At 41.3% G+C, this 27,839-nt stretch overlaps 1 protein-coding gene across 1 annotated transcript in view; it reads left to right on the top strand.

Annotated features, from left to right (window-relative positions):
* The first annotated feature begins 17,001 nt into the window (after positions 1 to 17,001).
* SLC9A2 (solute carrier family 9 member A2) overlaps positions 17,002 to 27,839 on the top strand; it is a 100,850-nt gene continuing 90,012 nt past the window's right edge. Inside the window, exon 1 of the mRNA XM_025932751.2 lies at positions 17,002 to 17,573. Within this exon, the coding sequence (XP_025788536.2) occupies positions 17,276 to 17,573 (298 nt within the window). The 5' untranslated portion in view covers positions 17,002 to 17,275. The remainder of the gene's footprint in view (positions 17,574 to 27,839) is intronic.

Raw genomic sequence — 27,839 nt, forward strand, 5'->3', positions numbered from 1 at the left:
AATAAATGTTGAAAAAAAAAAAATTAAAAAAAAAAAACAAAAAAAACAGGTTTATAAAAACTGGTTCTTAAACAGTGAAAGCCGGATTGCCCCGTAGGCATTCTTGAAGAGTAACCTACCTCTCACCTTGAGTTGAATATACACAAGGGGAATGAGCCAGACCATTTCATATATTTTGGTTGGCTTCACAACTTACCTATGACTCAGGCAGTGAGTCATGGCAATTGTTAAGGATGATTTAGATATAAACCAAAAAGTGTGTTCTTGTGAACGCAGCTTGACCACTTGTTTCAGGTAAATGGACATGTCCTTTTTTCCCCTTTGATGGCTAAGTTCCAGGTTTTCCTTGTCATTTTTACAAGCCTGGATCCTATTATATCTGTAGGACTGTGGCAAGGGAGCCTTATGATAGGAAGAAGCTGAGAAGAATCCAAGGGCACTTCCTGACCAGATGAAATACAATAAAAGCTTGGAGCCAGGGGATGTGGAGTGGATCATAAAGAAAATTATAAAGGAAAGCAACGCCTCCTTTGTTTAGATGCAGAAAAGTTATGCGGCTGGAGAGAGAGAGAGAGAGAGAGAGAGAGAGAGAGAAGTTAGATAAAGTTTTGTTGTCATCAGATTGTCATTGAAATGTTTTAAGTTTGTTTATTTATTTTGAGAGAGAGAGAAAGCATGAGCCAGGGAGGGGCAGAGAGAAAGAGAGGAAGAGAGCATCCTAAGCAGGCTCCTCCTCAGTGCAGACCCCATGCGGGGCTCGAACTCATGAACCGTGAGATCATGACCCGAGTGGAAGTCGGATGCTTAACCGACTGAACCACCCAGGCACCCCTGGACTGCCATTTAATTCTTACACATGGCTTCATATATGTGTGCATGTGTGTACCTGTGTATCTGAGAGGAAAGACAGATTAGAAAGAGGGAAGGGGAAGAGGCAGAAGGACGATGAAGAAGGAAGAGGAGAAGGAAAGGAAAAGAAGGAAAAACAGAAGGAGGAGAAAAGAGAAGGAAAATAGAAATATATCAGGAGAAAAATCTATGAAAAGCACATGGCAGAGTCCCTGCCAGTCCTAAGGCGTGATTTTGGTTTCCTCACTCTCTTTTGCAGAGATATAAAGAGGAGGACAAAACACATAAACATATAGACTTGTATTTAAGCACGTGTATTACACACGCAAATACAATTCATAATATGGACTTTACATACAAGTAGAGAGTCGTACAGAAATGGGAGCATGACTGCCCTACTTCATTCATCCAGATGACTACAAAATTTTCCACTTGTCACTAGACAGCTACCTGAAGTTTGAGAAAGAGTAAGGACATCATTAAGTGAGTAAATACAGAATGGGGGAAAAAAACTGGGTTGAGATTTCTTTTCTGACTTTATTTCCTCCCTATCAACAACTATGGAGATTCTTATCCCAGCTGACCTTTGTTCCTATGCTTTTACCAAGTGGGAACGCTCGTCCTTGGGCACTGAAGCCTCCATTCTACAGCTGTTTTCCCTAAGAGGTGCAGGCAAGGTTATGGGTCTTGAAAATAGGGCACAGAAGGCAGCAGGTGCTGCGGTCCATACAGGCCCTTATTGGCTTTCCCTGCTGAGAATCCAGGCCATGGCTGATGTAGGGGTGTGTGTATGTGTCACGAAATCAAGTTCTTGGATTTAGCCAGATTTGATTTCAACTTCTGAGTGAGCCTGTATTTTCACGGCAGATCAGCAATAACTTCACAATTCTTTCTCTGCAGGTAGAAGGGTAGACCAGGCTGTTCTGTATTCTTTGGGATCAGAAAATTCATTCTACCTTCTCCTCTGTCCTTAGCTAATTCTGTCCTCTGAAATCTCACCCTCTTTGATAAAAACATAATATTTCATAATGACAGTCCAGTAGTATGGAATCTCATTATGTCTCAACAACATCTGTGATTATGTTTTATTCATGTAATATCTTTATTTAGATGACACATTCATAAGGAAAATTTCCAGTTAATCCCAGATAGATACCCAGAAATGTTCAAGGTATGTTAAGCTGGTTGGACCATCATGCTACCAGGATTATTAAGCTGAATGGGAAGTGATCAAGCTACAAGTCAGGAGGTCAGAATTCTTTTTTTGGATATGGCACTGATTTTTTTTTTTATTAATTCAGTGCATTTTTTTAAGAACTCATTCTCTTCTGTAAATGCAGGCGTTGGACTCTGTGTGTGTGTGTGTGTGTGTGTGTGTGTGTGTTTATATGTGTGTATGTAGTTTTTTTCCCATAAGAGGAAGACCCAGCTCTTTCTTTTTCAGACCCTTCCTTTTCTGGTCAGATACCCAGACACTTGTCAGTGAAAGAAGGGAAATTGGAGATGCTATTCCTTAGAACTGACATATTGGGGAACCGGGGTGGCTCAGTTGGGTAAGCGTCTGACTCTTAGTTTTGGCTCAGGTCATGATCTCATGATTTGGGAGTTCGAGCCATAGGTCAGGCTTTGAGCTCACAGCGCAAAGCCTGCTTGGGATTCTCTTTCTCCCTCTCTGTTTACCCCTGTCCCGCTTGCTCTCTCTGACTCTCTCAAAAATAAATACACTTAAATTTAAAAAAAAAAAAAAAAAAGAATGGACATATGGACATTTCACTTATGTGTCTCCTTCTACTATTTAGCATTGTGGGAACTGGCACCCCCCCACTGCAAGCATTACTGAAAAGGCACCTGACCCCTTCCGTTTCAGTGATTTGACTGGCTTCAGTTTATTCATCTGGCTCATACCTGTGATGTAACAACTAAACACAAACATCTGGGAAAACAGGGTCCAGGCCAGTGTAACTTTGCACAGGCAGCTGCTTTGGTGGCCATATGTATGTTTTCCTATTAAATGTTTGTTGGAAGTCCTTTCTGCTAACGTTTGGTTTCAAGGACTACACAGGGCTCCTGAATAATTGAACCGTTAACTCCTTAGCATGGTAACCGCATCCATGTTTTTGAGTAGTTGGAAATGAATCCAATTAGGCACGAATTTAATCTAAAACTCAAACCTGCATAGGCCTGAATTTAAATCTAAATAGGCCTAAAATTTAGTTTAGTAAAACTTAAACTATTTTATTTGCAGATCTAATTGAAGTTAGCGATTCTTTTTTTTTTTTTTAATGTTTACTTATTTATTTTGAGAGAGAGAGCAGGGAAGGAACAGAGAGGGGAGAGAGAAAGGCTCAAGCAGGTTCTGCTCTGTCAGCGCACAGCCCCACATGAGGCTTGATCTTACCAACCTTGAGATCATGACCTGTGCTGAAACCAAGAGTCAGAAGCTTAACTGCCTGAGCCACCCAGGTGCCCTTGAGTTTGTGATTCTTGATGTCCAATGTATCTTTTAATGTTTATTTATTTGTGTGTGTGTGTGTGTGTGTGTGTGTGTGTGTGTGTGTGAGAGAGAGAGAGAGAGAGAGAGAGAGACAGAGAGACAGAGAGACAGAGAGAGAGAAAGCATGAGCAGGGGAGGGGCAGAGAGAAAGGGAGACACAGAATCAACTCAAAGCAGGCTCCAGGCTCCAAGGTGTCAGCACAGAGCCCCATGTGGGGCTTGAACCCATGAACTGCGAGATCATGACCTGGGTGAAAGTCAGATGCTTAACTGACTGAGCCACCCAGGCACCCCGATGTCCAATGTATCTGTACATTGAAAATGGTAGGTTCAGAACACAATATAAACTGGTGCTTTGGCCAATCACCCTTCACCCCCATTATTTTTATTTCCTTCTGGTTATTTCCATAAGTGCCTAAGTAATTAGAAAAATGGAAGTAAGAGCACAAGCTGATTTTGAATCATTGAAAATTTAAGTCCCTTAAATCTATAAAGGCAAAGAATTTCATTTCCTCACCACATCTGTGAAGAGGTTATATTTTCACCATTTCGGACCAGCATAATTTATGTACGTGAAATGATACCAAGTCTAAATATATATTCTTGTAGTGCCTGGTTGGCTCAGTTGGTTGACTATCTGGCTCTTGATTTTAGCTCAGGTACAGTTTGTGGGACTGAACCCAGCATCAGGTTCCCCTGTGACAGCGTAGAGACTGCTTGAGATTCTGTCTCTCCTCTCTCTCTGCCCTTTTCTCCACTTGCATACTTTCTCTCTCAAAATAAAACATTTAAAAATTATATATATATATATATGGATTCCAATGAATACTAAGAATATATATATGTATATATATGTGTGTATATATACATATATATGTACATATATGTGTGTATGTATATATATATATGTGTATATATATACATATATATGTACCTATATATATGTGCGTATATATACACACATATATACATACATATATATGTGTATATATATTCATATATACGTACATATATACGTATATGTATTCGTATATTCATATATATGTACATATATGTACATATATGTATATATATGTAAATATATACATATCTGTGTGTGTGTATATATATATATATATACATATATATATATATATATATATATGTATATTCTTAGGATTCATTGGAATTCAGATAGAACCCAAGTGTTATTGAGCAGTATCAATGGTCATCAGGCACTATGCCATGTGATACTGGAGCTTCCAGGGCCCTCCAGGGACTATGTAGGGAAGAGAGTTGATATTTATTTAGAGTGTGCTCTATTCAGACTGCACTGGGTACTTAACCATACATTTTTGCAATCAATCCTGACAGCAGCTCTCCAAAGTAGACACCATTACTCTAATTTCACATATGAAGAAATAAAGAAATGGAGGTCTGTGAAGTTGTAAAAATGTACCTACATAGGGCCTGTCGTAAGTATCATACACATTCATGATTAGTGTGGGTTTTTGGTTTTTTTTTGCCACTCACACATTTGCATGTGTATATCACTTTTTTTCAACTAACTCTAGGATAGAAAAGGTATTCACACTTATAAAATGAAAGAACAATTCAAGATAGACATATGATCAGTAAGGGTATAAAATTTATGTGAAACCATCACAGGAATGTTAACAGTAATAAACACTGAAAAACAATTAAATTTAATATTTGGTCAACTACTCTAGAGAAGGGAATATTTATAGAAGGGTAATTTTACTTCCTCAATAGAATTCTTAGGAGGGGCACCTGGTTGACTCATTTGGATGAGTGTCCAACTCTTGATTTTGGCTCAGGTCATGATCCCAGGGTCCTGGGATTGAGCCCCTCATCAGGCTCTGTGCTCAGCACAGAGATTCTTGAAATTATCTCCTTCTCTCCCTCTGCCCCCTCCCCCTGCTCTCTAAATAAATAATAAATATATAAAAATAAATACTAAAAAAAAGAGTTCTTAGGAAATCTCAATGCAACATGGCATTCCATTTTTAGGAATTTGCATAGTGATTATGCACATGTGAGTCATATTGATGAAGTCATACTGCCCTTCATCAGTGAATCTCTCTTTGCATGTTTTTAGTCTGTCTATTTTATCGGTCACACACTGTTACAATACATAAGAGAGTTCTATTGTTACCACTATCATCATTATTTTAATATAGGAAACTACTTAGTGTATATGTTGTTATATATACCTGTTAGTTGGCCTAAGTTATACTTATGTCTTTAAAGCTATTACATTATTTTTCATAAAATTATTCTAACCTAGAAGAGCATTCAGTATACTAGATGCATATCATAAAATATGCATTTAAAATTAGTGTCAGGGAGTAAAACTTTCTTGATATTGGAAACGTGATTTCTGTGGAAGCCATGTCAAGTATCTTTGCAAACAGTGTATCTGGATAATCTCAATGCTCTAAACCCAGAAGGAGGAAAATGTTCTCTCTCTGACATTGTGGCATAAACAGGAAATATACACTGTTTTCTAAAATTGTGAAACTTGAAAGGCAAATAGTGTATTAATCAACTTAGAAGTGAAGCGCTGTCTGGTTCTCCATGAATTTCCAGTTTTCTTTCCAAGAAGGGATACAAGGAACCCCCTTAAATGAGATGGTAGGAAATGTCTTTGTCCTGGTTTCTTATCATTCTTATTTACCAGGTTCATCCATTTTGTACCTCCCACTGTCACAACAAATTTGATATCGAGTTGTTGTATATTTAAGGTTTAAAATACAAGGCTTTGGGGCGCCTGGGTGGCTCAGTCGGTTAAGGGTCCGACTTCAGCTCAGGTCACGATCTCGCGGTCCGTGAGTTCGAGCCCCGCGTCGGGCTCTGGGCTGATGGCTCAGAGCCTGGAGCCTGCTTCCGATTCTGTGTCTCCCTCTCTCTCTGCCCCTCCCCCGTTCATGCTCTGTCTCTCTGTGTCCCAAAAATAAATAAATGTTAAAAAAAAAATTAAAAAAAGAAAGAGATGTGTTAATCTCTATTTAAAAAAATAAATAAAAAAAATAATATACAAGGCTTTGACTCATTTGGAAACGTTTAAGAGGACTTCCCATGTCCTAGCCTCAGAGATCAGCAGTGCTCAGTTCTGGAACTCAGGTAGGGTTGAGATGATTGTGCTATCAGTTTCATTTTAGAAGGAGAGGAAAGGCTACATTTTGAATTGAAAATGTTTCATTTGTTGAAGGAGGATTTGCAAGAACTCCTTTGGAAAGAGTGACCTATACAGAGAAGCAAACACATTGCTATCCACCTGATCTGTTGTACCTAATTACTTTTATACTTTTCATTGAGGTTTTCACATAAATGGATTCTTTAATTTCCTTTCAAGTTAGTCAACTGATATATTTTCTTTTTTTTATTTTTAAAAAAAATCTTCATTTTTGAGGAGGGGGGAAGGGGCAGAGAGAGGGAGACACAGAATCCAAAGCAGGCTCCAGGCTCTGAGCTGTCAGGACAGATCCCAACCTGGGGCCGGAACCCATGAACCAGGAGATCATGACCTGAGCCAAAGCCAGATACCCAACCAACTGAGCCACCCAGGCGACCTGTTAATTGGTATCTCAAACCAATGCCTTAGCATTGTCCCTCCCAGGGGTGAGCTGAGGGTAAGTTTCCCTCAGGAGGTTAAGTAGAGCAGTGCTCTGCTGAGGCACTGATTTTGGGATCAGAAGAGCATATTCAGAGAATCAGGACTGCAGGGACTCGACTTGAATGTATGCTTGCCTTCAGCCTTTACTCAAGATGATTCTGTTCATTTGCCCAACAATAGATTTCGACTGCGGACAAGTCTGACGTACCAAGCAGTGTTGCTTTGAGGAACATATTCTATGAGATGCTGTAAACTTCTATTATTTGCTAACCATATGAAAAAGAAAAAAAAAAAAAAAAGGATATTGTGGAAAACTCATCAATTGCTCCGAAGCAGACTGGTTCCACAACTCCAGAAGTCAACTACCAGGGTGAGCTGTCCTTGGCATTCCACACAGTCATTTTCACCTCAGGAGGAAGCCATGAGTGAATGTTACAATCTGGGAGGATGCTACCCAGACTCCTGAGTAGAAAAAGCCAGTTGCAAGTGAGGACTTGCATATCTTGGGGCTCAATGTCCTTCTCTTTACAAGGATGAGAAAAGCATGTAAGAAAGACCGAGGGAGAGTTTAGATGAAATTGCAAGGAGCACACAGTTGACAGAATGACAGCAGAATGAAAAAGAATTCTGTAAGAATTAAGAAGGGCAGCGAATCAAGGCCATTCGCTGATTTTTTTCCACTCATTCAACCACTGGCTGAGCATCTACATGGCGTCTGCTCACTAGAAACTCACATTCCTAGAGGGGGAGAATGGGACAAGAATAAATGAATACAGGGAAGAGAGCCATAGATGATCACATAAGCAACTAATTAAGGGACATATAAAGTCTTCTGTAAGGATTTTTCTCTGTATAATATTCTCAGAATTCCAGAATTGACAAAACTACCTCTAAGTAATTTCTCTGACCAAGAAGGAAGTAGGCTCCCAGAACAAATCAGGGCTTTTTTTTTTTTTTTTTTTTTTTTTAACAGCCTGGGTAAATTCTAGCTCAGATTAAGCATTGGAAATTATTTGGAAATACTTTATGGTATTTAAATCTTGCTCTAAATTTGTACAGTTCTTACCATGCATCTATATGCTCATATTAGGGATAAGTTGTTATTTAATACAAAATAGCCCATTTTAGTCAAATATAGAATTCTGAAGAAATTCCAGGCCATGTCCCTGTGCAAAAATCAATTGTGATCTATATTGGTTTGTAAACTTGAATCTATAAGAACGGTATCTCATGGGCTATTCATTTGCTTCTAGAGGAGGGACTGCCTTTTTTTAAAATTTTTTAAGTTTATTTATTTATTTTGAGAGAGAGAGAGAGAGAGAGAGAGCGAGAGAGAGCAAGCACAAGCTGGGGAGGTTCAGAGATAGAGGGAGAGAGAGAATCCCAAACAAGCTCCACACCATCAGTGCCAAGCCCCATGTGGAGCTCGAACTCATGAACTGTGAGATCATGACCTGAGCTGAGATCAAGAGTGGGACGCTTAACCCACTGAGCCACCCAGGCGCCCAGAGGCAGGACTGTCTTTAAACTTGAATTACCATTTAAGATTTGTGCCAATCCACGAGAAAATGAGCTTCGTTAGTTAAAATATCTCCTATTGTACAATGATGAAAGTCTGTTACAAAGTCTAAAATAATTCAGTTGAATAATCATTTGTTGAATGAATAAATCAATATCTGAACACATTTCACAAATTACATTCACCTTTTGCAGCCCTTTTTCATAAATCAAAGTATACACAAAAATAAACAAATTCATTAATAAATTCAAATATTAAACACTCCACACTTTGGTGCCCTCCACATCTTTCTGGTTCATTCTTTCAAATACCCCCAATGGTATCAATCCTTGCCTTCACTGGCACCTGTAGTCCCTCAGTCCTACCTGACTTAAATGCCGTTAGACCATTGTACCACTCCCTTGCGTATGCACTCAATCACCTCCCTCTGTCCTACACGCCTGTCACCACAACGTAGGTGAATCCGATCTCTGCCCACTGCATGCCCGCACCTATGCAAGAGAATGTACGTACAGAAAACACACAATTTATTTGACTGGTCCCTTTTTATATGCCTGGTTATAAGCTTCAAAGGAGCTCTAATTCTGCTTGTAATTCATAATTTATATGCCTACATGCCATTCACTCTTCCAATGTCCTTGAACCAATATTTTATATTTTCACTTTTCTCCTTAAATCTTCAATGCTTCACTCCCTAACCTCATTCTCACTGAAGAATTGAAGCAGTGAGACCAGAATGTGTTAATTTGTGCTGTCATCACAACTGCTCACCGACCTGTCTGTGCCCTCTTTCCTGTTGCCGCAGATAGACTGTCCTTGCTCCTAGCCACACCGGATCCTTCCATCTGCACACTGGATACCATCCCTCACATCTAACCAGGATAGTGTATCAGCGATTTTTCTGTTTCTCTTCTTTCCCCCATCTCATGGGATCATGCTCATTACTAGGAAAACATGCTGTTGGTTCTCCAGGCTTTACAAATGTTTCTTTCTTTGAACCTGTTTCCGTCTAGCTATTGTCCCATTTATTTTCTTCCCCATACAGTAAAATCCTTGAAATCGATGTTTCTACTCACTGTCTCCAACTCCCACTTCTTCAACCTGTCAGAATTTCACAGGTACTGCTGTACAAAAATTGTTCTTTTCCAGGTCCCCAGACCTCTACGTTTCTAAACCAAAAGCCCTGTCTTCCTTCTCATCTTACCCATGAGATGATAGATGCAGTCTTTGAAAAAGAGTCTGTCTCACTTCATGTGATCAGTAAATGTTAGCTATTGGTATTCTATCTATTCTGTCATGGGTATATAATTCTCAAGGGATCCATATGGTCTATCTCTGTATTTCCTGTAGGAACGAACACTTAGCACACAGTAGAGTCGCAAAAAGTTAAATAAATACTAGAGGTTTGGTTGTATAAATAAATAAATAAATAAATAAATAAATAAATGGATGGATGGATGAATAAAAACAGAAGTCAAAGATAGGCAGGGCATAATGTAGCACACGTTAAATTTTAAACTAATGTTATCTCCTTGAGATGTTTTCAGGTTTTTTTTTTTTTAATTTTTTTTTTCAACATTTATTCATTTATGAGAGACAGAGAGCACAAGCAGGGTAGGGACAGAGAGAGAGGGAGGCACAGAATTGAAGCAGACTCCAGGCTCCAAGTGGTCAGCACAGAGCCTGACGCAGGGCTCAACCCCACAAGCTGTGGGATCATGACTTGAGCCGGAGTCACACGCTCAACCAACTGAGCCACCAAGGCACCCCAAGATGTTTTCAGGTTTTAAGGCTGATAAAGAGAATTATAGAAGCCAGGGACTGTTGGGAGAAGGGAGATTCAGAGGTACACACACTGGATTTCGCCTTGGAGAAGCACCGAGAACCCAGAGAAACAGCCCTTGGTGAACTGACTGGGCCAGAGTTCACATTGGTTGCAGCTGATGAGATTTTCTCAGAGTGAACGCTCCTTAAATAAGATCTGCACAAGCATGCCTTTACAGTGACCTTTGGAGAGATAAATTAAAACTCAAAAAGCTTTGAGGACTTATTTCAGATCAAAGAGCAAGAGGAAGTGACTGAAGACGCTGGGATGAAGATGGGTGTTTTAAAGTCTGCTTCCTCTATTTCCAGGTTAGGGTTTGGGCAGATTTCCATCTCCAGTATGGTAGCAGTTGATTCACTTCCAGAATGCTAAATGAAATATACATTTGCAAGGGGATTCCTCATTCCCAGCTGCTTCTACAAGCATTTTCACCATGATCCTGAAGAGTAGTGGTATATACTACCCCAAAACATGCCACTTTGGTATGTTGATTATTTTGAGCCATGGACATTTGAAAAACAGCAGACGCAGGGGGAGGCTTTCTCCGAACTCCCTTTATCTGCCTAAAGACAGATTCTCCAGAAGGAAGTTGGCTGCTATACATCTTCCTAGGAGTTTCAGCAACCAGGAAAGATGGACTGGTCACAGGAAATTGACAGGAGACACACTGTGTCATGAACTATTGGTGTTTTGGAATGGTGGGGGCTCGAAGCTGACAGCCAAGAAGGAATTCTTGAAGATGTTTTTGGTGCAAAAAAGGTGATTTTTTTGGAGCACGGGGACAGGACACGCCCAGAAAGGCTGCACTGGGGTTAGGAAGAGTGGCTGGTTATATGTTATGGAGCTGGGGAGGTAAAGGCAAATGCAGGTTTCCAGAAGGACTTTGATACGCTAAAGAGGATTCCTAAAATAACTGAGGCCTTGCTATTAGTCACGCTAAGGTAGTTTTCCCTCCAGGAAGGCATTAACATGAAGACAGTTGGGGGTTCCTGGACTAAGGTTATACTCCGCATACGCCTCAAGCATTTGTCAATGGGCTGCAGGTTATAAAGAAATTTAACTTCACCTGCTATTTCCTCTTGCCTGTGTTCCCCACATCACTGCGGAGGGGAGGGTGGATATTAGGGGCTCCAGAAAAGTGAGCCTATAGGTTTCTGGAGATTAGGTTATTGATAAGATTGCCTTTTTCTTGTCATTTACTAAGACATTTGTAACTGATGGAGACCCGTGTTCTGCATGACTGTGATCTCTATCAGTTAACCACCATTTGTTTTCTTTCCTTTCCTTTGTTCTTGGGCAGCCAGGAGTGCCTGAGGAATATCACACATATCCCACCTGGGGAGGGGTCGGTGCCAGCTTGTACTTTGTGCTCAGCTTGCCTTTTGCTCACTCATCATTATCCTCTCCCATCTATTCCCTTACCCTCCCCTAAAAGGTTACATCTTCCCTCTACTTTCCCTACAAAGATGGCATTTCATCCTGGATTCTAAGCCACCCTGGAGAGATACTCATTTTTCCCTGGAGAGCTCTCATGTATGCACATAACAGGCACACATGTTAATAAGCTTCTGTTTTTCTCTCGTTAATCTCAGCTGAAAACTCAGAAGGGTACAAAAAAAAAAAAAGGTACAAAACGACTTTTAGTAGCAGGTGCCTAGCAACTTCAGAGGTTTACTTTATAAATATTTGTTGAATTGGTGAGTGGGTGTGCCTTATATGTAATCATGGGATGCTACTGAGAGGTTTCTGTGGGTTGTCTTTGGTTTTTTGATTGCTCTGCACCTCAGAACCAAGATATAGCAAGATAAAGGAGAAGGAGGCTCTCCCCCCACGCCTGACATCACAGGGCCGAGGAGGGTGACATAGGATGTAGGTGTGTATCTCTTTTACACAAATGTGTTGGATTCAAACCCTAGATTTTATTTAAGCCTTCTAGAAAGAAACGTAAAGTTTATTATTACAAGTCTTTTTTTTTTTTAAAGAAAAACAAGGCTCTGCAAAGCTTAGTGGTTGAATATCTGAAGACAGAATCTTCTTTTTAAATATACTAGGAGATTTCAATATGAAAAGTACCAAGCTTGTTTATTTACCTTCAATTTGCAGCTTTTCAGACACCAAAACATTTCTCTGCTGAAATGAAACAAGTATCTCTGGCTAAAAAGAGAGAGGGAGAAGCATTTAATTCTGTGCACATAATAAAACATTCACACTACTGCATGATCCTTGCTAGGGTGGCTCTTTAAGGAGTGGGCTTTAGGTTTTTGCTGAGAACTGTCTTTAAACAAACAAACAAAGCTAGTGCAGGCTTCAAGACTTGCAAATATAATAATAAAATTATCAAGTCAACACTCTTATGAGGGCTGACTTTATAATCAAAGATTTGGAATTGAAATATCATTACAACATTAAGGGTTTGTAGTTGTACAATGCAGATTTCAAAGAAGGAGAAGTTAAAATATGAATATTATAAAAATATGTAAAAAAAAAAATAGTGTGAAATGTCAGTACTAACTCTTTTCTCTTACTAGGGACTCTGCGGCACCCTAGAGCGGAGCCTTTCGCCGCCCCCTGTCCCCGGAGCACGGAGCACGCATGCGCAGCAGACTGCAGCCCACGTTGCTGTCGCCAGTTTGCCAGTGGGGAGAGGACGGGCGCCACGCTGTGGTGCAGGGGAGCCACTGCCACCTGCAGACGGATCCCTTCCTCTGGTCAGCCTCCACTCTACCTCTGAAAAATCGGGGTGATACACAGGCTTTCTGGAGTTGTCTGCTAGGCTATAGAGATCCCCGCCTTCTCCTTCACACAGAAGTTCCTGGGGTTCAACTCTTACCGACTTCACCGAGCTCCAAACTCTGGGTAGCAAGGCAGCCAGTTAAATCCCAGATCCTCCCGAGCTTTCCAGGGCGAGGCGGGGATTTAAGAGCAGCCTTGCACTAGGATGATCCTCATCTTCCCTGCAGGACTCACATTTCTATTTTTTAAGGTGTACTTTCTCTTGAGCTAAATTCCAAAGTCCTTTGTGAGTGTTAGTGATGCCAGAGGTACTGTCCAGTTTGATGACTGGATGGCTCAGGAGTTATTTCTGTTGCAGGATTATAATATTCCCATCGACCGCGTCGGGTCAAAGGGCAGAGAAAAAGCCTCACCGGTTTCTCGGGGAGGATTCATATGCTCCTATGTGAAGGTCAGTCTCAAATCAGGTAGTTCCCTGCATGAAAATATTGTTTAAATGTTTATTTATTTATTTTGAGAGAGAGAGAGAGAGAGAGAGAGAGAGAGAGCAGGGGAGGGGCAGAGATAGAATCCCAAACAGGCTCTGCACTCTCAGTGCAGAGCCCCATTTGGCGCTCGAACTCGCAAACCGTGAGGTCCTGACCTACCTGAGCTGAAATCAATAGTCAGACATTTAATCCACTGAGCCACCCAGGCACCCCAAAGTATGAAAATATTTACATATCCTGCCGTGTGATCAGATTTTCACATCATTTGGGTAGAAAGAAAAAAAGGAGATGTGAGATCCCAAAATATGAACCAGGGATCATTGAAGGGAAACATTTCATGTGGAACCCTTCATATCCTTCCTGTGACTGATACAGTCAGGAAAAGGACTGCAGCCTATACACCTAAGGCAGGAGAGCTGGCCTTCATCGGATACATACTAAGTGGTATTTATTCTAGGCACTGTGCTAGGAGCTAAGGATAAGCAAGTTAATCAAAGCGATCCCCCTTACCTTCACAGAGCTTTTGGTCTAGTGTGAGAAAAGTAAAATGATTAAGTGCTAAGACAGAAAGCTATAGAAAGACATCAAAGGCATAAAATGGGATTCTAATTAGTCCAGAAAGGTAGGTGTCAGGTAAGACATCCTTGAACCAGCTACCTTCAAGCAGAGACCCTAGGAAGAATTAACAATGTGAAGGGCAGAAAAGAGGAAGAACAGAATGTGCAAAGGTCCTGAGGTGAGAGGGAGCCTGGAACTTTGGTCAGAGTTCACAGTGCATTCGTGGTGATGGGATAGAGTAAGGTAGTAGGAAAGGAAGAGGTCAAATCAGGTAAGCCACTGTAGGATTTTAATCTTTCCAAATGGCACTGAAAAGTCACTGAAGGATTTTAATTTGATAGAGATATGATCTTACCTTCAGTCATTTCATGTGTACAGTAATAGGTGGTGTTACCACTTTCAGGGGTTGAGTTCTGACTCATAGGCCCCTTTGAAAAATGGCTCAGCCAGGCCCTCCTCAGCATGGGAGTATAGTTTGATACTTTGTTATTTGCTTTAGGGGAAGGATGCAAAGATTGTTTATAAACTAAGTCCTTTATCTTCCATTTATAGAAAAGAGTACTTTTCTAAATGTAAGAAAAAGCTGATAATCTTTAACTACAATAACACAGATTTATACAAGTGATACTAGAGTCTGTAATTTCTACAGTTGCTATGGGCAGTCAGATCCCTGAAACATAGATTTGTCATTCGTTTTCTTGTTTATGATGCACATTCTTCAAAGCATTCTGTGATTCAAACTTCTAGAAATTATTGTCTGAATGTGCCTTTGCCCTGCTGTTATTTCACTAAACTTGTAGAACTGGCCCGATTTGCTTACTGCAAAGAAAACTTTATTCTGCTGTGGCTTTTTTGGACAATCTTTTTTTTTTTTTTTTTCATTTTTTTTTTCATTTTTTTTTCAACATTTATTTATTTTTGCGACAGAGAGAGACAGAGCATGAACGGGGGAGGGGCAGAGAGAGAGGGAGACACAGAATCGGAAACAGGCTCCAGGCTCTGAGCCATCAGCCCGGAGCCTGACGCGGGGCTCGAACTCCCGGACCGCGAGATCGTGACCTGGCTGAAGTCGGACGCTTAACCGACTGCGCCACCCAGGCGCCCCTGGGCAATCTTTAAACTAGCCTCCACTGTTCTATGTAAAACCACTGGAGAAAATAATGTGCCATTCATGGCCAACTAGTCCTCAGGTGGAGGGAGTGCTGGCACGGACAGGCTGACTTAAATTCCTCCTAGACCATTATTTGATTGGTAAACTTGGGTACATCAGCTTGCTTGCTTGTTTGAAGTATTTCTTCATCGACAATTCTTCGCTTACAAAAGGGGTACAAGAATGTAAAATGGATAGAAGAATGTCTACCTCTTTGAGGTTTTGTGATAATTGACAAAAAATACAGGTAAAGTGCTTTGCATGCAGCTCCCCACATAGAGCTACACAGTTTTACAAACGTATTATTTGCTCCTCCTTTCTTCCCAGGCATATGAAGCACATACTTTTTAATGAAAATTCAGAAGGCAGGCAGATTTTTGAATGGCCCGTTGATTCTCTTTAAGAAGATAGGACATCCCTACATTCAATTCTTGTTACACTTTTGAAACACTAATGCTTTATATTAACGGAAGTACTCCTAGAATCCTTCTCTTATCCTGGACTTGTCCTGCATAACTTTCAAAGTCTGAAGATGACTTATACGCTCTATTCAGGTGGAGACCTTTTTTTTTTTTTTTTTCCTTTCTTTCTCCCGTGTATCCTCTGCTGACCTCTCATAGATTCCCTATGTTAGAACTGGGGGGGGGGGGGGGTCTGCTTTAAACTCTGAAATGCCGAGTGCTTAGTAGCAGGAATCATATTTTGACATTGAAAACATTTGAAAAAAGAGAAGGATTTTATTTCCTAAATATCGAAGGGAAAACGGTTTCAGTTATTTGAATGACGACCGGTCCGCTTTCGACGATGGATCCTTTCAGTTTCTGGTGATGAAGATACTGGGGCAGCAAGACTTCACCCAGGGAAGCGGAAAACTGCCCTGTGAGCAGGCTGCGCTCCGAAGGCAGGGGGCGGTCGGCGCTGGCAGCTCCTGGAGATCCAAGGAGAATCGCGCTCCCTTTTCCTCCCCTCTCCTAACCGCAACCCGTCCTGTAATTAGCGGAGCGAGTCAATCTGAGCTAGGCAAATCACTGGCTTTTCACGAAATAATTATATTTGTGTTGCTCTCGGACATGTGCACCTCTAAGCCTGAAAACAGAGACAGCTGTTTTTCTTTTTCGTGACCGGGGGGCAGGGAGAAAACAGGGGAAGCGACAGTGGTGGAGGGAGCGAAACCAGTACGGGGTGGACGAGAGAAGTGGGAGCGTGGGAAGAGAGTCTGGCACGGACAGTTTCAGCGCGCAGAATGCCCTGTACAGTACGCGATGTGATAACCCTCGGAAGGGGAACAAAATGAGGCTTTTCTCAACTTTCTGAAACAGCCACAGAGCTCCCCAGTGTGTCCCGGCCTCCGCAGCTCCGGGGCCGGGCCGGGAGCGCCCCCACCCCGCGGGGCCGGCCTCCCCTCCGGACCCCGAGCCTGCGGCGCCTGGGCGCGAGCCCGGCACACCCGGCGTCCCCTCGTAGGAGCCTGCGGGGGAAAGGGCGCGACGCGTGGGTCGCGCCGGCCCCTTCGCTGGAGGGACGCCCGACGCTGCCTCCGGGGCGGGGACAGCTCCGGCCACCTTGCGCGATTCCGCCCGGAGCCGGCTGGTTCCGGGGGTGGGGGGTCCGGGCGCGCGGTGCGGGCTAGAGAGGAGCGCGGCCCCGCGTCGCCCGCGGGCTGGGGCAGGTGCGCGGCGCGTCGGCCCGGTGCTCGCGTCCTCCCGCCCCGCGGCCCGGGCGCCGTGCCCGCCCCGCCCCTGCCCCCGCCCCCGCCCGCGGGCCGCCCGGGGCAGGGCCTGCAGCTGCGGCCGGCGAGCGGCGCACCGGGCATGGGCCGGCGGCCGGCGGCGGAGGGCGGCTGAGGGTGCGCGCTCGGCCAGGCGGTGTGCCCGCTCGCAGTGGGACCGAACCGGCGGCTGCAGAGACCCCGGCCCCGCGGCGGGCGGCGGCTCACGGATCCGCACTGTGCGCAGCCGAGCGCGCGGCGCTGCCTCGGAGCGATGCGCTGAGCTCGCGGAGGGCCGAGCGCGGGGCTCGCCGGCAGCTCGGGGAGCCGACCCCATGGAGCCCGCGGGCGCCGGGAGGAGCCTGCGGGCGCCGCCACCGCCGCCGCCGCTGCTGCTGCTGCTGCTGCTCCTGCAGGTGGCGGGGCCGGCGGGCACCGTGGCTGAGACCCTGCTGGACGCGTCCAGGGCTATGGGCTCCAGCTCCAGCCCGCCGAGCCCCGCGAGCGTGGTGGCTCCCGGAACGACGCCGTTCGAGGAGAGTCGTTTGCCAGTGTTCACCCTGGATTACCCCCACGTGCAGATCCCCTTCGAGATCACCCTGTGGATCCTGCTGGCCTCCCTGGCCAAGATAGGTGAGCGAGCTGGACCCGCGAGCTGGGGTGGAGGCGATCGGAAGGGGACGCCCGGGTGGGCGTCCGAGTAGGCGAGTTGACCTCTGGGTGGTGGCCACCTCCCTGCGGATCAGGGCAGGGGCGACAAAGCAGTTTCTGTTCCAAAGGGACCCCGGGAGGAACACTTTCATGCTTTGGTTCTTAAGTGGACATTGGCCTTGAAATAGCCCGAAACTATTAGTCCATACAAACTCAGCGATTTGCTTCTTGCTTTTGCCTCGGACACCAAGTGGTACAGCCTCCTGCCAAAGTAGAGACCTGTTTACTGAGGGAGGAGGCGAGTTAGCTGAGGTTTATTGGTCTCCCCCACTGGGAGAGAGGTGCGGGCTAGCACAGAGACTAAAACGGTTAAAGCCCTGGATGCTCTGAGAGAGAGGCGCCTTGGCAGTGACCCAGACCCTGCCATGCACCTGACTAATGAGGTGCATGGAAGAGGACCGGGGACGACTGAGTGCCTGCAGCTGCGACAGGAACACCCTGTCTTCTCCCCTCCTTTGGGCTGAGGCTGTCACTATCCAGGAAGCGTTTTCTTAGGTGACTGAGGCCAGTGAAGCAAGATGCATATTTAAAAATAATTACCCCACTTTTTAAACTGTCTCCTTAACTCTCATTTGGAAAGCAGAAGCGCAGAATGTCTTTTCTCACCTGCATTCCCCACGCCCCCAACACGTAAACTTTTGTTGTGCTCATGGTGCTTTATGCTATTTTTGCTTTATATTTTAAATACTTTTTTTATTTTAAAATATGTCAACTACTGTCGTCATGATTCAAAAAGTTATTAGGTCGAAAGACACGTATGCATTATTGCATACGTCTTCTGCATTTGTCCTCGGAAAGATCCTGTGCTGCACCGTGAGGCAGGTTGCCCTAAAGGATGAGAAGACGCCTTGCCTGTCGGCCTTGGGCTTCTTGATTGGTGGGAGAGATGCCATACACACCAGTGACCCTAATACAAGAAAGTGCTAAGTCGTGTGACAAATTCAGAAAAGATAATATGGCAGTGTCGGGAGGCAGAAGTCACTTCACGATGTGAAGGGAGCATTTAAATTGGGCTTTCAAGGATGACCAGGGTAGGGTCAGTCGGAGATGAAAAGGAACAACATTCCAGAGAGGAATGAACAAAGGCACAAATTGGGAGGAAAGCACAAAGCAGGTAAGAAGAGATGGTTTGCAGGAGGGTGGAAGTTGTGGGAGGTAAGCCTGATGTCAGATAAAATTAATTAGATTCTATTAATGGTGGCCAAAGGAGGCACATGCTGTTTAGAGACTTTTCAGGCTGCAGTTGCCTGGCTTTGACATTGTTGTACTAGTTCAGTGTTTTAATTCCACCTGAGAAGTGGAAGCAGGGGAAGTGGATTTCCCCATCTATCAGGTAGGGTATACACATTTACGTAAACTCCTTGTCTGTAACAATAAACTCAGGTGCTGTCTCCTCACATGGTCCTTACAACAACCCTGCCACGCAGGAAGGGCAGATATTAATACCCTCCCCTGCCCTTGATAGAGGTGGAAACTGAAACTCTGGAGAGTTTACAGGAGTTGCCCACAGATATACAAAGTGGGGAGCCAAAGACAGGCTCTGTTCACTCTGTCCCAGCCTCCATCGCTGGAGAGGTGCTTTTGTGCCCTGTTTCCATTACTGCTGCTCGGTTGCTATTTCTATTCAATTACAAGTCTTTGTTTTGTTCTTCACTCCTGATTATTTTAATCTGATTAATTACACTAATAACAGCTGCTGGTAGGCACTTAAGTTCATTACCTCTAATTTTCACAACCATCGTGGGTAGGTCTGATTACCCCATTTCCTATACGAAGAAACAGCAGTGGGGAGGTTACCTTGCTGGTGGGTGGGGAGCCAGAATTCCATCCAGGTCTGTCTGATGTCTCATCTTTGTGTCTATCCTGGAGGCTTGTTTTGTTATGGGGATTAAATGACACTACCTATGTATAACATTCTTAGAAAATGCTGGACGTGTGGTAAGCGCTGAATATTGTCACTAGTAGGCGTGGAAGAGGAGTGAACTGAAGCCTTGGGTAGTGCTCTGGCACTGTGTTTCCTTTTCCACTGCGCTGGGTAACCTCCTGCCTTTCTCTACTCCTTTAGGCTCAGCCTTTCCCAAGTGTTCCTATTCGTGTGTGGGTTGCTCTTTCATACTTGTTGTTTTCTGTCATCATCTATTCATCTTGTTTGACTTTATCCCATTAATTGTGTGGTGTTTTATTAAAATGCTTCTATGACTTCATAGGTGTATTCATCTGCCCATTGGCAGTATTTTTGTTTTATACCCAGATGTATTTATATTCCCTGGCACTTGTTGTTCTGACCTTTCTGCCCCTCCCCCAATTGTCATCTTTACTGGCTACTAAGTCCCCTTTCTTCCCTGCATCTGGGGTGGCACAGAAATGGGAACACAGACAGATGTTCATGTCTCCCAACCAGAAGGGTCTGACCAGAGAGAGACCTCAGTGGAGACTGCCATGGGTGGGGTAAAGGGTATATATAGTTCCCAGAAGAGAGAGTATAGTTTGAGTCTCCCAAAGCCAGTTCTTGGGGGTCTTTACTAGGGTCTTCGTGTATATATAGCCCAGCCCTGACTTCCTATTGCAACTCTGTCCTTAGAGAAGCCTGGAAATGCCCAGATATCCACCCCCACACCCCTCCCCTACCGGCCCTGCACTTTTTGTTGGATTTTAGGAAGACTGTCCTTGTATTGGGGGATGCCTTTACAGCCCATTAAACAGTATCTAGTCCTTCAAATTCTATCTTAACTTTTGCCCTGGAAAAACTATTATTTGGGGAGACTTATATGACTTAATTTGCTCATATTTTGGGCACGATGATGAATTGAGCTGTGCAGGGAGACTTGAGAGATTACAGATGTGTTAACTCATGCAAAATGCCATGGTTTCTATTTGGAGCACTTTTATGCCATGTACCTGGTGTACCTGAACTTACCTACCCAGAGAACATGGAGAAACATTGCTGGTGATTAATCTAAACAAAGGTAACAGGTTGCCCCAAATGGAGGCTCCTAATAACATTTGTAGGAGGTTTAAATCATGCCTGATGGTGAATTCAGAATTGTTGGCTATATTGCAGTACAATATAACCTTAGAAATATTGCAGTCAGAAGTGAGCAGGTGCATTTGTGGGAGAGTGTTGAATGATTCAACTTTTCACTGTTTTACCTGATTATTAGGGAAACTCAATTTCTGAATTACTTGGTTAAAAAGAAAATCCTCTCATCATGATGATGATGTGAATGTGTATGTAAAGTAGGTTAAATAAATCAAAGAATGTAGGAAACTTATACTTTTGAACAGGTGTTAAATTTTGCAGTTTTAGAATTTGTTTTTCACTTAGATCCAAGTTAGTACATGTGAACTTGTATTATTCTTTAATTTTTAAGATCTATGTTTTGAATAATGGTTGATTTTTTTAACAGTTATAAAATGCACACCTTGCTTGGTAATCCTATACACAGCAATGGAGTTCTACAGCTTAGAGTAATAGGTAGACAAAGAATTAAGAAGAGGAAGAACTTCCAGGAGTGTTCTAAGATTGTCTCCTCTGATTTCCTTGCCCATGAAGTGGATCAGTGGATTTGTCCTAAACCAGGTGAACTTGGGCATGTGTTCTACCATTCTTCGGAGTTCAGGGACAAAGTACTGGGTCCCTGCTGTTTAAAGCAACACAACTCCGTTCTCTTGTCCCCTCACCTACCTAGTAGTCTTGTTGAGCTGGCCTGTTTGCCTCTTCCAGGTGTCAGCATGAATCCTGCCCTTTTCATCTCCTTTGCCCTTAAACTTGGGGTTAGGATGCAGAATTTTCCAATTCCCTCCACCCCGTTGTCTTGACATTAAATAACTTGTAATATTATTTTAAGGAAAAGTCAAAGCAGTTTGGTCCCTGAAGGTTTCTCCTCTGGGATCAAGTCTGTCCTGATTTGAAATATGAAACCAGATAGTTTCTGCAGTTGTTATCTGTCTGTATTACCTGAGATCTTGATCTCTTAGAAAAACCTATCGTTGCCCTTGATCTGTTTCTCTTTGTTGTATTTGTTTTTCCTGAAGTGTATACACCAGCTGGTTGGTCAGTGGATGAAGCTCATGATCTTTCCTTGTTTCTGAACCACATCTTACTTTGAACACACTTGTGGAGCTCAGTCTTCCTGATGGCGTGCGCTTGTTCCTAATAAAGCTAAAAGAAGAATTTTGATTTCTTTTTGTCTGAAAGCTTCCATCTCTCTCCACTTTGGGTTAACCATACATTTCCTGTGTTTTGTGTGAAGGATGACTGCAGCAGTTTGTATTGTTTCTAAGGATCATTCAGGTGCCACCTGGAGTCTTATCACTGCACTGTAATGCAGAAATATTTTCATGTCTTTTAAAAGAATAACAGGTAATTTTTCTTTCTTTACCTTGATCAACAGTCTCCGAGGTTTATCTATTTTATACTTTTTCAAAGAATTAGATTTTATTTGGTTTCTAGTTTACCAATTTCTTCTCTGTATTACTTAGTTACTCCTACTTTATTGGCATATATATATATTTTTTTTCATTCCTGAATTGAAAGTTTAGCTCATTAATTATTGAATTTACTTGTTTTCTAATATGTGTATTCCCACCTAACAATGATAATTAATCCCTGAAAAAAACAATTATAGTTGAAAACATAATATTACTTTCAAAAATTTTAATGACAAATGTTTTTATGAGCTCCTATGTTCTAAAATAGGCATGCCCTTATGCTAAAATGACATCAGTCTTCGGAAAATGCACAAAACTATTTCAGTAGTTTATTTTAGTTATTACAACTCCTAAGAAGCCATTTCTCTTCATCAGTTCCTCCAAAATGTGGCTATTTACTTGTTTTCATTAAATTCAAAGCTGTGATAAACTAACACTCAAGACTGTGTTACAAAGCATAGTCATGATAACTATGTTTATGTAAATTTATCTGTATTGCAAATTATAATAACAAGAAAGAGCATGGCAAAGACTAAAGAATTCAGGGAGGTGATGCAAATGAAATTGCACTTTCCTAAGCAATTGCATGAAATCATTACTGCTATTAATTGACAAACCACCTGTATTCTGAAATGAGAACTTAACATATCAGTGATAAAGCTGGAAAGATGACTGAAGTATCTCATCAAGGGCACCCAGCCACTGATTTAAAATCTATAAAATCCAATACAGTCTTTATGAAGTCAAAGAAATGCCTCATGTGCTGAAATAGGAATAGTAAAAGAAACTCTTCTTAAAGATGGTTTCTCATGATCCAAATGGGTATATCTTAGAGGAATGGCAATGTATGTATTTTTTTTAACGTTTATTTATTTTTGAGAGAGCATGAGCAGGGGAAAGGCAAAGAGAGAGGAAGATACAGAATGTGAAGCAGGCTCTAGGCTCTGAGCCCTCAGTCCAGAGCCTGACATGGGGCTTGAATTCACAAACCACGAGATCATGATCTGAGCTGAAGTCTGACACTTAACCGACTGAGCCAGCAGGTACCCCAGCAATATATGTATTTAAGGCTAAAAGTATATTGTTCTGTCCTACTTTAGTTGCATTGTATAGTTTCGATATGTAGAGTTTTCACTATTGTTTAGTTTTCAGTATTTTTAAATTCCCTTATGATTTTTTTATTCTAGCCCAATAATTATTTAGAATTATAGTTTTTAGTCAGTAAGCATATTGAGATATGTGGTTATTTTTTATTTATTCATATTTTATTTAATTTTGGTTACATATGCCTGATAATTGATTTTTGATATTGATTGAGATGTCCTCTGTGGTTTAATATCCCTGTGGTCCTTTTTAAACTGCATTCTCCATGCTTGCTTGAAAAAGATTATAGGGGTGCCTAAGTGGCTGAGTCAGTTGAGTGTCCGACTCTTGATTTCAGCTCAGGTGATGATCCCAGGTTAATAGATTGAGACCTGTGTTGGCCTCCATGCTAAGCGTGGAGCCTGCTTAAAATTTGTACTCTCTCTCTCTCTCTCTCTCTCTCTCTCTCTCTCTCTCTCTCTCTCCCTCCCCCCCCCACTCCTCCACTCTCTCTGTCTCTCTAATATAAAAAGAAAGAGAAAAAGATTGTATATTCTCTGTTTATTGGATGTAGGATTCTATACAGGCACATGTGCACATATGAAGGTAACATGCCTCCACACAGAGGATTAGATTACATTTTAATTATGGTGTTCAGATATTTAATAGAATTGCCGAGTTTTTGGTTATTTTATCTATTAGGTTATGGGGTACATTAAAATCAGTCTCTAAGATTGTGATGCCAATTACTGTTTGTAATTTTGTCAGTTTTTGCTTTATATATTTTGATGCCAAGTTATTAGGTTCATGCAAGTTTAATATTATATCTTCTGAGTAAATTCTTTAATGATTAAATTATGAGCTTCTTTATTTTCAATGATATTCTTGTGGCTCATAGTCTGTTTTTTCTCTTATTACTATTGCTATTCAAAATAAAACTAGATTTTGCACATGTATTTTTCCTGTATCTGTTTTCACATCTACATTTTCCAGACATATCTTTTCCGTTAACATTGCAATCAAATCAACTAGATAATTGTTCTTCAGATATATTTTGTTAAACTACATACACATTGGGGTACATGTGCCCCTATGAATCAGCACTCCCGTATTCTTTGGATAAATTCTTAGTAGTCCTATTGCTGGGTCATAGGGTAGTTCAATTTTTAATTTTTTGAGGAACCTCCACACTGTTTTCCAGAGTGACTGCACCAGTTTGCATTGCCACCAACAGTACAAGAGTGTATACACTGTATGTTAGCCAACTTGACAATAAATTATGTTAAAAAAAATTTTTAAATTTTTTTAAATAAACTCCGTACTTAAAGCTCAAAAAAAACCCCTACATATAACTGGATTTTTTTATATTTAATGTAAATTTTAAAAATATTTGTAATTTAAAAAATTGCAGTTACATTTATTGTAAGTTAAGATATATGTGAGCTTATTTTGTTCTTTGTTTATTGTGCTTTTATTTGGTATATTTAATTTTAGTGTCATATTTTGGCCTAGTCAATTTTTTTCATTTATTTTTAACATATTATTATATATTCTGTTTCTATTACTTTTGTGCTTACTTTTCAATTTTAATTTGATTACCTGATTTAACAGGAGCCATGGCAGACTGCTTTGGCTCACATCCCAGTTACATTTTCCTAATATTTTGTGGTTGTGAGATATTGGGTACATAACTTAAAACTCTCTGGGGTCAGTTGCCTTATTGGTTAAATGGGTATGATGCAAGTACCAATGTCATAAGCTGCTATAAAAAATAAATTAGTTAATATATGTAAAATCTTAAAACAATTTTTGGAACATGGCAAACATAGTATTTACTATTATGTTATTGTTTTATACTGTTCCTTAATAATACTTAAACTTTAAAATTTTTAACTGCTATTTGCCTGTTTCAGAATTGTAATTTTTGGTTTAGGACTCAGACCTGGTTTATATTTAACTTCTTCCAAATTAGACTTTAATTTTTAGACCTGGTTTTGTATTTAATTTCTTCCAAATTAGTTTTTAATTTTTATAAGCAGTGTTTACATAGATTTGCAAACATGCTTACCAATTTTTTTATTGTTACTTCTTCTCTCTCCCTTCCACATTGTTGTCTTTTTACTGAAGTGTTTTCTTTGATACATACTTCATTCAGGGAGGACCTTTGAATGATAAATTCTCTTGATCTTTAACAATGTCTTTATCTTGATTATTCTCTTGAATGATTATATAACAGCATAGGAGTTGGAATTATTATCACTTATCAGTTGGAAAATATTGTTTCATTACTTTCTGTCTGGTTTTGTTGCTAAGGAGATTTATGTTATTACTCTCATTGCCCTTTGGATTAATCAGACTTTGCTGTCTGTGTGTATTTAAGATTTTTCATTTGGTTATTTCTGATATTCTGCTGCTTCTTCAGTATGTCTAGGTATTGACTTCTTTTATTTTTGTTGCTTGGACTTGTGCTTCCATGTTTCTTAATGCCGTTTGGTGTTTTTCATCTCTTTTCTATTTCTTGGTGATTTTATCAGATCTTTTTTTCCAGTACCACATTATACTTTCACAGATTAATCTGTGCCTAACTTACTCATTGGATTTTTCATTTTAATTATATTTTCATTTATGCTGCTTTGGTTCTTTTTCCAGTCTACCTGCATTTTGTTCATACTATTCTACTATTTAATTAACTTATACTCCTCCTTTGGAGTATTTTATTTAAACTGTATTCATTTTATAGTTGTTGTGGTTTTTGTTTTTCCTTTTTTTTTTTTTTAGATTTTCCTGTTAGGGCACTTGGGTGGCTCAGTTGGTTAAGCGTCCAACTTCAACTTTGGTCGTGATCTCACGGTTTGTGGGTTCGAGCCCTGTGTCAGGCTCTGTGCTGACAGCTCAGAGCCTAGAGCTTGCTTTGGATTCTGTGTCTCTCTCTCTTTCTCTGCCCCTCTCCTGATCATGCTCTGTCTCTGTCTCTGTCTCTGTCTCTCTATCTCTCTCTCAAAAATAAAGTAAACAGGGGCGCCTGGGTGGCGCAGTCGGTTAAGCGTCCGACTTCAGCCAGGTCACGATCTCGCGGTCCGTGAGTTCGAGCCCCGCGTCAGGCTCTGGGCTGATGGCTCAGAGCCTGGAGGCTGTTTCCGATTCTGTGTCTCCCTCTCTCTCTGCCCCTCCCCCGTTCATGCTCTGTCTCTCTCTGTCCCAAAAATAAATAAATGTTGAAAAAAAAATTAAAAAAAAAAATAAAGTAAACATTAAAAAAACTTAAAAAGGTAGATTTTTCTGTTATTTTTAGTTGTTAATTATGTTTATCACATTAACCGATTTTCCCTTTTGGATATTTATTTCCTCATATAGATTATATTTTTTATTGTGAGCTTAGCTTCAGCAGGGGATGTTTACTTGGAAGTGGTTTGTTTCCCTTAAGTTATGAATGGTTCTAACAAAAATGGTTTTGAGTTTTCATGCTGGGACCCAGAATTTCAGTGATTGGTTTTTAGTGCTAGCTTGGTTTTCCTATATTATTCAAGTGGACTTTAAACCTGTGTGTGGAGTCAATCTGGAATTTTATATTTCACAGGTGAATTTTCCCTCTGTCCAAGGCTATAAAGAGTTGATGTATTTCCTTCAATTTTTCCTTGGCTATAGACATCTTTTAGTACGTGTTTATTTGGCACAAAGTAGCTCTCTGAGACTCAGGAATTTATGCATGAATCCTTCCCTTACTGGTCTGACTTCGGATTTCTTGGCTTCATATAGGTGTTCAAATGCTAGGTCCCAGCACGTAGTGCAGGTAACTTGTGTGGAATCCAATCCCCCAGGTTCACTGTGGCTTGAAATCCTACTGATGTCTCTTGCTTGGACTTCTCTTGTTTCTGGCCTCGGAGACATTTTCCTTTATTTCGGATGTGGCTAGATATTAATCTTCTGTGTTTGAAGTACGAGATGGTTTTATCTGTGTTCACATTGTTGGATGGCTCAGTGACATTTTATATGGCACTTTTAAAAGAAATGCGTGCTATGTAGTGTTAAAAGCCCATGGATATGTTCTGCCCATAGGATATCATAATGGACTCTCTTCAATGTAAGGTGAATATAATATGTTCTTTTCCTAGTTTTTCTATCTGCAGGATGGGAAGATGTAACTATTCTCCTTTTCTCTTCTATATTTTCATAGTTGGGTAGAAGAGAAATAGTTCAGCAATTGAAAAAGTGTTGGACTTGAGGTTTGGAAAATATGTCCCCAGATTAGAAGCAGGAAGACCCTGTGGCACTTTGAGTTCTGCCATTAACTTTGTTGTATGATCCTCCCAAGACTTGGTTCTCACATTTAATTAGTAGAAGTAGGGATATGTATCTGCCCCACCTGTTTAACATTTCTAAGGGATAATAAGAGATACTCTGTAGGGGAGGAAGTAATTTATGACAAAGATTTTACTTTTATAGCAAAAGAAACTTAAGCCAAGAGAAGCATGTGTTTATTATATTAAAGGGACGTGCAGACATGGGCGTATTGTCATTCTAAATGAGGCGTGCACAATTAGAGGTTACTCTCTTGCAATTACATCTTTTAAATGTGATGAATCATAATTGATGTACTTCCTGCAACAATCCTACACATTGTTCATCACTGTTCCAGGGCTTTCTAATCTTGATTTGTAAAATTCATCCCTTGTT

This window comes from Puma concolor, chromosome A3 (assembly GCF_028749965.1).
Source record: "Puma concolor isolate L17-30 chromosome A3, mPumCon1.1.hap2, whole genome shotgun sequence".
NCBI classification, from domain to species: domain Eukaryota; kingdom Metazoa; phylum Chordata; class Mammalia; order Carnivora; family Felidae; genus Puma; species Puma concolor.